This window comes from Agelaius phoeniceus, chromosome 1, assembly GCF_051311805.1.
Source record: "Agelaius phoeniceus isolate bAgePho1 chromosome 1, bAgePho1.hap1, whole genome shotgun sequence".
NCBI lineage: Eukaryota > Metazoa > Chordata > Aves > Passeriformes > Icteridae > Agelaius > Agelaius phoeniceus.
Window position 1 is genome coordinate 30,679,125 of NC_135265.1, and position 10,745 is coordinate 30,689,869.

The following is a 10,745-nucleotide window of genomic DNA, read 5'->3' on the forward strand; positions in this document are numbered from 1 at the left end:
TGCTAAGATTAAAATTAAAAAGATAGGTTTTGTAGCAAGGATTTTTTGTTAGATTCTTAGACTTTCCTAATACATTTTATTTAGCTTTTCTGTCTAGAAGTGCAGGGATTTTGAGCAATTGTATTACTTCCACCTCTTGCCTCTGTGAATCACATATTTAAGAATTATCTTTAAAATTCACATTGATCACACAACCTTCACTTAGAACAACAAAACCAGACAAAATAAACTATAGCTCCCCACACAAAAACCAAGATAACTTCATCACAACACAGAACAAAAAGGAAAATTTGCACAAAATTCACCCCATCCCTTCACCACAATTACAACAAAACTTTCCAATTATAATTTTACTCTCTAAGATTGTTCAGTACTTGTTTTGCCTCCTGCCTCTCCTGGTTGCTATCCTTATCTCAACATCCTCATGATCCTGGGTTTTGGCACCAAAATGACTCTAATGGGTTGACCCTGGCTGCATGCCAGGTACCCATCGAAGCCTCTCCATCTCTGCCCTCCACAACTGGACAAGGGAGAGAAAATATAATGAAGGGTTCATGGATTGAGATAAGGAACAGGAGACATCACTCACCAAATACTGTTACAGGCAGAACAGACTTCATCTAGGCATATTAATTTAATTGATTCCTAACAAAAGAGCAGGATAATGAGAAGTAAAATAAGGCCTTAAAAAGTTTCCACCAGGAAACCTTCTCCAGCATGGGCTCCTCTCTCTATGGGTCTGCAAGTCTCTGCCAGGAGCCTCCTCCAGCACTGGCCTCCCATGGGTTCACAGCCTCCTGTAAGGCATCCACCTGCCTTGGCATGGGTCTTCTCCATGGACTGCAGGTGGATGAATCTCTGCGTCCCCATGGTTCTGCATGGCAAAGCCTCTGCACCATGGGCTGCAGGGGAGTCTCAGCTCTGAAACCTCCTGCTCTTCCTTCCTCACTGACCTTGGTGTCTGCAGAGCTGTTCCTCTCACATATTCTCAACCCGCTCTTCTCTGGCCACAATTGTATCTACACAGTAACTTTTTTTTTTCTCAAATGTTATCACAGAGGCATTATCACAAATTGTCCCGGACTTGCCCAGCAACCTGTCCACCTTGGAGCTGCTAGGGATTTGCTCTGCTGGAAATGGAGGAAGCTTCTAGCAGCTTCTTACAGAGGCCACCCCTGTAGCACTCCTGTCATTACCAAAACCTGGCCACACAAACCCAGTACAGAAATGTACTGTGAAAATTGAGTATGTTTATCAAGCATTGTTAGTGGTAGTGGGAATGAAACATAAGATTTTTAACTACATTTTTATGCACATTTGACCTGTGCATAAACCAGTCAAAATGTGAAAGGATTGCATTCAGAACTAATGTGTTTTGTAAATGTTAAAGTAATAGCCGCTTTATGAGGGTGAGAGAGACTTGGGCTTTTGCCATTTACGTGTTTTAGTATTTATTAATTTCTGTTATTGAAGAAATAATGGACAAAGCCCCATATAGAAAGTTACCAATCTCTAGCAGATATATTTGCAGTTTTGACTTCTATTTTATGAGTAAATTAGACATCTTGAAGTGATCACTCATCCTGAATCACTGGGAATGCATTAGTGCCACACCAAATTGGGCGATTGAGGACATGAGATTTGTAAAATTTTTCTACAGATGGGATTTCTTTCATGACATGCATGTTTTCATGATTTGTTTGCTGGACAGTAAACAGTATGCTTACTCTTTAGTGATGAAGACAGGTGAGAGTGGAATGACTGTATTTAGGCTTCTAACCAAAGAAAATCGATGGGCCTGGGTGCAGGCAAATGCACGGCTTGTCTACAAAAATGGAAGACCAGATTACATCATTGCCACGCAAAGACCTCTTACGTAAGTCACCAGTTCATAAAGTAGTATGCTTCCAAACTAAAAAGTAGTTTGAGGCTGTTTATATTCACAAAGGCATTTCTGGTTTTAAATTATTACCCTTTATATTCCAATTTCCCCAAATTCTTTCTTGCTAACAAACATGTAGAAAATTCTGGTATTTCAGAACTTGTGGCATAGTTCTTTTGCATAAAACTTCAGACAAATGTATTTCTTAGAAAGAAAAAGGTCAGCAGCAGAAGCATGAAGTTGTTCCATGCACCACATTCAATCCCAATGAGCAAAACCTGAGAAATCCAGCTGCAGTTGTGTAGGAGTAACAAATAACAAATTCAGTCCTGAATTTTAGTACTGAACAAAGTTCTGCATCAATTGAACTCAGCCTTGTTAAATAGATTAAATCATTTTTGCTAAGGAGTCTGTAAAATGGAGAAAAACTGATACTTCAAGTTTTGATTTACTTGCTATACCAAGAAAAGCTTAATGCATGGAACAAAGCCCACTTGTTTTCATTTCAGCCCATAATGCACAGAAAATGGTGTATGCTGTCTAGATTTAATTACAAATGTAATATGTAAATGTGGTATTACAGTCATAAGCTCCTTATTTCATAATCTGCCTCTTGGTTTAACTCAGCTAAGTTGAGCTGGAATAGGTAGGAATTCGAAAAATGCCTACAAATAGAATAGTTCATTTTTTATGTTAATTCCATGGGACAAAAAGATTAGAATAACTGTTTATTACTGCAGTACCATGCTACATATCTGATTTATTTTCAGAGATGAAGAAGGGGCAGAACATCTACGGAAGCGTAACATGAAGTTGCCCTTCATGTTTGCCACGGGTGAGGCTGTGTTATATGAGGTATCTTTCCCTATGTCGAGCCTTATGGACCCCTCTCAACCGAAGAGTAAAAGCACAGTGGGAAAAGGAGCCAAAGCAGCGCTACACGATGACTCTGTGGATCCAAACTCCCTCCTAGGTGTCATGTTAAGGCAAGATGAGTCTGTTTATCTCTGCCCTCCAGCCTCACATAAACTTTCTTTTGAGCGGAATTTCTTTGCAGACAGTAGGGATGAACTGGGTGGTGTTGTTAGCAGTGGCTGGACAGACAATCTCCTACCTGCGGGAAATCACAACATTCTCAAACGGGAGCTGATGGAGTGTTCCCAGGACAGCACTGTTCCACTTCCTGAAGACAGTGCAGCCCTCTTTCAGGATAACAAAACCAGTGATTTGTACAGCATCATGAAAAATCTGGGTATTGACTTTGAAGATCTAAAGTGTATTCAGCAGGATGAAGAGTTTTTTAAAACTGAGTTATCTGATGTGGATGATATTGGGGACATCAACATAACTGATGAAATCCTGACTTATGTTCAGGATTCCTTAAATAAATCTGACTTCTTATATTCAGACTGTAACCAGCAGCAGCCCTTGGTCCAGAATGAAGGTTGCATGGTACAGCAAGACTTAGATCCACATCAACTTCATCAGCACCAGAAGCAGCTTGTGGAACAGCAACAACAGCAGCAGCAGCAGCAACAACAGCAGCTGTGTCAAAAGATGAAACATATGCAAGTCAATGGGATGTTCACAAATTGGAGCTCTGGCATGCCTCTTATCTGCTCACAGCAGCAGCCCCAGCAATACATGTTCCCTGGCATGCATGCCAGTACATCTGAGTTCTCTTACAAGTCAGAAGTTAACACTTCCCCTTATGAGTGTAGGCAAGACTTTGTTCCTTACAAGCAACCCACAGCGATGATGCCACAGCTTTCTAATTTTTCTCAGATGGATTTTTCTGCAGCAGGTTTTGACGGATCGACCTATTCTGCTTCTTCCAACTTTGAGGATTTTCTCAGTTGTTTGCAGCAAGTCCCTGAAAACCTTGAGTGTGGGATAAACTCTGAGTCGGTTATGCTGACTCCTCAAACATGCTATGCAGGCGCTGTTTCCATGTACCCGTGCACGCAGGAGGCACAGCCCAGCTGCGTGGATCAAATGCAGTATGATCCTGTGATGACAGATCAACAGCAGCAAACCTTGGGGAACAAGGTATGGTAAACAGCATTGCTGCACTGCTTGCACTTTGAATCGAGTTTATATTGTTTTGGGTGACTGCTGGGGGGCAGAGTTTGTGACTGAATTGCTGAGTTTGACATGGCTGGCTTAGCAGTGTGTGGATGTCTTTGCTTTATTTGTTCCTTAGAGTGAAGAGAGTTGTATTTGTTCAAGTGTATATATATGTGTACCTGCAGTCTCATAGCTCTCTTTAGCAGTATTTATCAAGAGTGAATTAACTAGTCTGTGGTACTATACCAGTAATTTTCCTGATAGAAGCAAATATATTAGCAAATTCCAAGTTTTGGAATTTGCTAATAAACCCTTTATAGAGGAATTGAGTTTGCTTATATCATTTTGTTTTCATTAAATATGTTGTAAGGATCCAAAAAAAAATGGTTTTGAAGTGTGAATATTGTCTAGCTACTCAGATTCCTCAATGATTTTAGGATTAGTGAAAGCATTAGATTATAGTATCATAAAAATGGCCTGAAATATGAACTGTTTCACTCCTATACACAATGTTACTGCAAAACCCAAGTTTTTATATATTGCTATGAGTGAAAGCCAGCTTGTTCCTCAAGCTGCTGTCTAAATTAACTGCAGAAGAAAAAAGAGTTGGAAAAAGTTATAGTCACAGTAAAATAATCTGGTCCTTTTTCACCCAAGAGAATGCACAATAAAAGTCATAGAAGAGAGGATCCTGGCTGGAGCACAGACTGCAGTTGTAAATACTGTTCTTCATTAGTAAAATTAACTTAGAAACAAAATTCAATTGCTAGTTCCTGATTCTGAATAATCTTTGTTGAAGTACTTTCTGTGGTACCCTTTATATCTGTTAATGCTGCTAGAGTACAGACTCATGATTCTTATTTTTTGTTGTTCTATCTCAATGAGTTAATGTTCTGGAGTACTGATCCTGCAAATGCTTATGCACATGCATAAGCATTTACAGAATTAAAGTATTAAGTGGCATTTAACCTATGCAAGACAAAGGTGAGGAATGCAATTAGAGCATATCCATTTTTAACATGCTTAATACAAGTACGAAACATTCCCCTTTTAAAACTGCTTCACTGCTGAAAAGAATGCAATTGCAGAATTGCAGAAATTTACCTAAATTATAGCACAGTTCAGCATGATGAATGGCTTCTCCCTGAGGTTGAAATTGCATGAAGTGACTTTGAGAAACTGCACTGTGCAAACTTGAGCACGACTTGGCTGTGCCTTGCCTGGCTGTGCTCGGTGTTTAGTCTTTCAGTGCTTCTTAATAGGGCTTCAGAGCAGCTCCAGGGCCATCCAAGTTTTTCTTTATAATAACAAAGCATTACTCTTTACACAAAAGCTGCACTAATGTGATGCATAGTTTTGAACAAATGTTACATTTTCAATTCCATTTTTTTATTTTTAATGGCTGGTTTTAATTGCATTTATTTTGCAGATTATTTTGTTGTTACACTTCCTTAATAATTTTTGTTAGGATCCTTTTTTTTATTTTCTTCCCTGCATTTACTTCACTTCTATCTATAAAAAGTTTAGTGATTAAGACAGCACCTCTGAAAAAATGATGTTTATTACTTCCTATTTACTAGCATGCTGTGATGCAATAGTAATAGGACTTTTAGTTTGTTGTAAAACAAAATTATCAAAGGCCACTTTGTGGAAAAATTGTGCTTACTTAAGTTGTTCAGAGGCAAATTCAGCCCCTCTTGTTAGGGTATTCCTGTGCAGCATGGGGCTGAGTAGCACTGCATGAGCAGAAGCCCTGTGTGACTAAGCAGATAGGAAGGATACTGCTGTCTGAGCCCACATTCACACAGCCAAACCAAAGCAGGGCTGTCTTGGTGGCTGGGTTTAGCACACTCACATCCCTGTCAGTGGTTGGAGTCCAGAGAGAGGACAGATGTCACTATGTAAGCTGTGATTGGTATCTTTTCAGACTTCTAACTCCCATTGATTTCTCCATGAAAAGACAATGGAATTAGAAAGTCAGAAGGGTCTGTTGTGGTCATGTGCCTTGACTTTCTGCCTATCTTGTAATTGTGGTAGGAGCATAGCCAGTGCAGTCTGAAATCCCTTTCAGTGATGGAGAACAACAGAAAGGCTTGTGATTATTTGGCTGCTTGTTTAGGATCAGTATTCCTTTATTAAGCAGGAGAAACCTTCCTAGGTACTTGATTCTATGTTGAGAGCGTTCTTAAAAAATTTAATGAGTGTGGTCATCTTATTAATGAAGAATATTGAAATAACCTGCTTCTGTCAGAAACAATCCTTGTGTGTACTCTTAAAAGTATGTCAGCTTTGATTAAAAACAAAATTCACATGGCTATAGCCTTGTTGTTAAAAAGTTAGAAGAATTGTGCACAGTCAAAGAATTGTGCACATAGTCAAATTTCAATGCTTGCATAGAAGGAAAAAAGAAAAAAGAGCTAATACCCAGCATAATTTGATAGATGAATGGATGAATGAATGTGTAAGACATGTTCTTAAAGACAAACCTTGAAGGAATGAGTACTTATGATATAAGCTACTCCCAAAGAGATGATGGAAATGTTTAAAATACTTTGTTGTATTTTCTTTGCATGACCGAATGGAGTATTTTGTAGATAAAGTCCACAGCATGACAGGAAGCATTACATTAGGTGATTAAAATAATCCTATGAACAATTATGTTAAGACTGATGAAAGCCATTCATTGCTTTTGCTTGGCACTGTCAATATGAAGACTGTCAAAAAGCCCACCCTGCAACATTTCAGGCAGTGGATTGCTCACAGTATGCTTCAGCTTATGGATAGGACTGCATGTGCATTCCTGGAGGAGCTGTTATGTCTGGATCCCACTGCAGGCACGGAAAGATGTAAATAGGTTGCTTTTAAAATGTAACAGCTGGATGTGACAATGAGGAGTTCTCAAACTGTACTTTCTAGAAATAGAAAGTCTATTGCACTTTAGATAATAGAGTTATTTCTTTGCTTAGCCAGAAGTAGGGCTCCCATTGACTTCAACATGGATAAAGTTCACTGATGATTCAGTCCCTATTTTAATGCAAATGATATTATCATTAATCATCATTAAAAAAACAAAGCTAATCAATATATTTTAAGATTATTTCATCCAGTGTGTCTTTAGGAGGATTTTTAAATACTTATTAATAAATTAGTTTCCTATACTAACCATTTATATTCTCTTTTTTCCTGCCAGTTCCAAAATGGTTTCAATGGAGGAAATGTAAATGAATCATATCCCTCTCAGTTAGATGTGATCAGTAATGCACAGACTGCCACACATCTTCAGCCTCTTCATCATCCAAAAGAACCCAGATCCTTCTCAGATTTGGCATCTAGTGGATTTATGTGATTCAGATCTAGAGCTCCATCTGTGATTTTGTCTGGGCATCAGGTTGCTCTGAGGAAAAGCTTGATATGTCTCTCTTTGAGTGTCAGACTTGAACAGCTAAATTACATTTTGAGAATATGAGGTTGGTTGCACTATATACGGGTGGATATGTAATTTAAGACCTGGCTTCTTAGAATGACAGGCGGAATTAAATCTTCTGATTTAAAGTATGCATGTGCTGTTTTCCATCAGGCTGACTGTGTCCTTGCAGTATGGATTACATACATACTACAGACTATGTCATGCTGTACAACATAAGATAAGGCAAATGGTTTTGTTGTTTAGAAAATAATTGGGCACTTTACAAATAGCATTGATGGCACAAGGAAGGTGATTCACATGTGGATTATTTCCAGACTTTATTTTTTAAAAACTATTAAAAAGCTCTAAATTCATGAGAATCAAAAGCACTTAATTTTAATGCATACTAAGCTCTGTAATCACTTATTTTGTATTTGAATCCTTTTGTTTTAAGTCTCCATTTCTAGCACTTTAATAGAAGGCTTAATACAAGGATATGATATGCAACTTCAGGTTTTCTATGAAACAGACCCCTTGCATTCCTCCTTTTCATGTCAACCTTAAGTGCCTCACAATTTAGCTACCTTGTTTCTGATGGGAGCTTATTTTAGCAAAACTCACTATAAATGTCATCTCTAGTATGTGAACTTTTAGCTAACATCAACAGTGCTACTGGCTGCATCTTTTTTTCTTTCCCTCTAACAATTATTTGTTTAGAAAGTGACTTAATTCATCTGTGGATTTGTTACACTATTATCAGGAGTTGTTAATGTTCTGAATTTAGTTCAGCTAAAGAATTTGAGTTTATTCTATACTGCTTTTCTGCTTTCTTCAGGTAATACAGGGTATATTAAAAAAGCAGATTTTGCTGAGGGGGAGGAGCAGATCCTCAGGATTAGTTTTAGATTATAAATGCTGAAAAACATGTGCCTTATCTTGTGTTAAAATGCTCATAATGTTCTTTAGAAATAATACAAGGCTGCTCTATGCAAATATTTTCATTAAAATGGATATTGAAAAGGATTGCATTTTCAATGAAAGGGGTAAAGGAATCTCAATAGTGATTGGCATTGACATTATTTTGACTGCAATTTTCAATGTTAATAGTGGGGAAAGTATCAGTTTGGTTTCAGTTTTATCCCTGGCAAATTGCACTGCAAAGAACAGAGAGGTTATGCTTCTTGTGTATGTTGATCCATTTGGGAAGCTTTGTGCAAACTATGAAACTGAGGAAAGAAAAAAATCATTAGAGAAATTCTCCTTGCAATAGTCTTTATTTTCAGGAAAAAACCCAAAGTAAGCATATCCACTAAACATTCTGGGGTTTTGTTTTACTTTTAACTGAGGACTGTAAAATTGCAGACACCAATGTTTGGTGCAAAATAATAATCTACGTGAAAAATACAGAAATGTGTATATGTTCAAAATATTTCATACTCTTGTGTGTTGTATAGTTCATATATAATAAAATGTCTTTGTAAAATATTTTAAACAGTTAATTTTAAAGTATTACATCGTTATATGTTAAGAACAATTTTATTACATTTGTTATATATAATGTAAAATGGCAATTTAACCAGTTTGTTTGAAACAGGCAAAAGTAAATTGGCTCCCTCCAGATAGTTGTTAATATTGTTTAATAAAGGACAATCACTTAAAATTGGAATCCTTTCATAGCTGAAACATGCTTTCTTTGAAGAAGAGCATATTTTCTTCCATTCTATGTGATATGATACATGATGCCAAACTTCTATCTCAGTTACAACTTTTCGGATCAATAAATTCAGCAGTTCTTTTAAGTGAAATTAGCATATATGAAAGGGACATTAAGGAAGCAGTTACTATTCAGGAAAAGCCCATAAAGACATTGTCGGTTTTTTTATAAGGCCACTTTTTTCCCCCATGTTTCAGATTTTGTTTTCTGCGCAAGACAATAGTAACAAATTCACTTTCTATAATTTGAATTAATCCTTGATTCTGTCTTTTTTTAGTTGAAGGTGGTGTTTTAAGCCAACATCTGAAATGTCTTCCATATCTAGCTAGTGTGTCATGTTTGCATTTGAACTGGAAAATTGGAAAAATGCTGTAAAACCAGGTTGAAAGGGATAATATATGTGTTCCATCTTACAAACCATTATATATCCTGTTTATGAATTTAGTTAAACCAAATACATGTTGTCCTATCACTAAGTGCCAAGGATGCAGTACTACAGGAGTGCTGCCCTACTTAATGTAAACAAGTTAGTTGTTTATATGCATATCAGCGTATTTTGTGCATTATCTTACGCGTACAACGTTGACTGTATTAGTGCACTCTTGATCTGCACCAAACTGTACCTACAGTGCACAGGTGTTTCTGAATTGGATCTCTATTACCCCTTCAGGTCTGTTATAAGTAAGATTATAACCCAGTGTTAGTCAGTATTACTGTCCATTTTTGTACAAGTTTTACTACCTTGTTTTCCTTTCCAGTCCTCCTCTCTCCCTGGCTATGCCTGCACATACCATGCAATACACCTCTTGCGTTAAGGTATGGTTCTGTAGCGCTCTTGCTCATCTCCACTGAAGTTTGTAAGACATAATACATGGTAATAAAATATTCACTTGAATGTAGCTGAAATGTATGTTCTTTTACTACAAAAATATTTGATTTCAGCAGTATACAAAAAATACCTTATTGTATGGTTACTAATATCTTTTGAGAGCTTGTCATCTAAAATAGTTTACAAAACTTGTTCTTTACGTCACTGTGGACTTTGCACTTCTCTGAATATTAGATGCAAATACAATGTATATAATTTAGAGTGGTGAACAAATGTGTATTTGTCCATGGAATTAGTATTTTATACTTGCATGAAAATGAGTTTATAAATAAAGTTTGTAAATAGCAAGCCACAATTAGTAGTTGGAAGGCTCTTATATTCATTGCTTACTCACAGTAAATTAACAGTTGAACAGTGCTGAGGCAGGAACAGATTTCTGCATTGATGCTGCTGAAAAGAAGCATGTTCTTTTTTGTGATCTGGAGCTGGCAATTGGTACATTACACTGGTATTTACTGTTTATTGCTAGTTCAAAATGACATTAAGTTAAGAAAACAATTTGTTTATTTCTAATAATATTTGCTAATATTACTGTTTCCTGTGTGCTCTTTTGGCTTTGCGTGATAATCTTTTAAATTGTTTGTAATGCTAAATCAAATGTTGCACTGTAATTCCCTATGCAGTTTACCAAATTTACAACAGTTTTTCAGTTTAGTGACATGATGGGCAATAATTTAATTGGCTGGAACTACACCATTGTCTTGTAAAGTGTATTAAGACAAATGTCTTATCCGGAATCAATACGAGGCTATGAACTCTGTATGTCAGTACTATTGTTTACTTTTCT

The 10,745-nt window shown here is 36.9% G+C and overlaps 1 protein-coding gene across 1 annotated transcript in view; it reads left to right on the forward strand.

Moving 5' to 3' along the window:
• The window catches only part of AHR (aryl hydrocarbon receptor), a 62,345-nt gene extending 52,092 nt beyond the window's left edge, over positions 1–10,253 (forward strand). Inside the window, exons 9-11 of the mRNA XM_054639574.2 lie at positions 1,735–1,876; positions 2,653–3,931; positions 7,140–10,253. Of these exons, the coding sequence (XP_054495549.2) occupies positions 1,735–1,876; positions 2,653–3,931; positions 7,140–7,295 (1,577 nt within the window). The 3' untranslated portion in view covers positions 7,296–10,253. The remainder of the gene's footprint in view (positions 1–1,734; positions 1,877–2,652; positions 3,932–7,139) is intronic.
• The last annotated feature ends 492 nt before the right edge of the window (positions 10,254–10,745 follow it).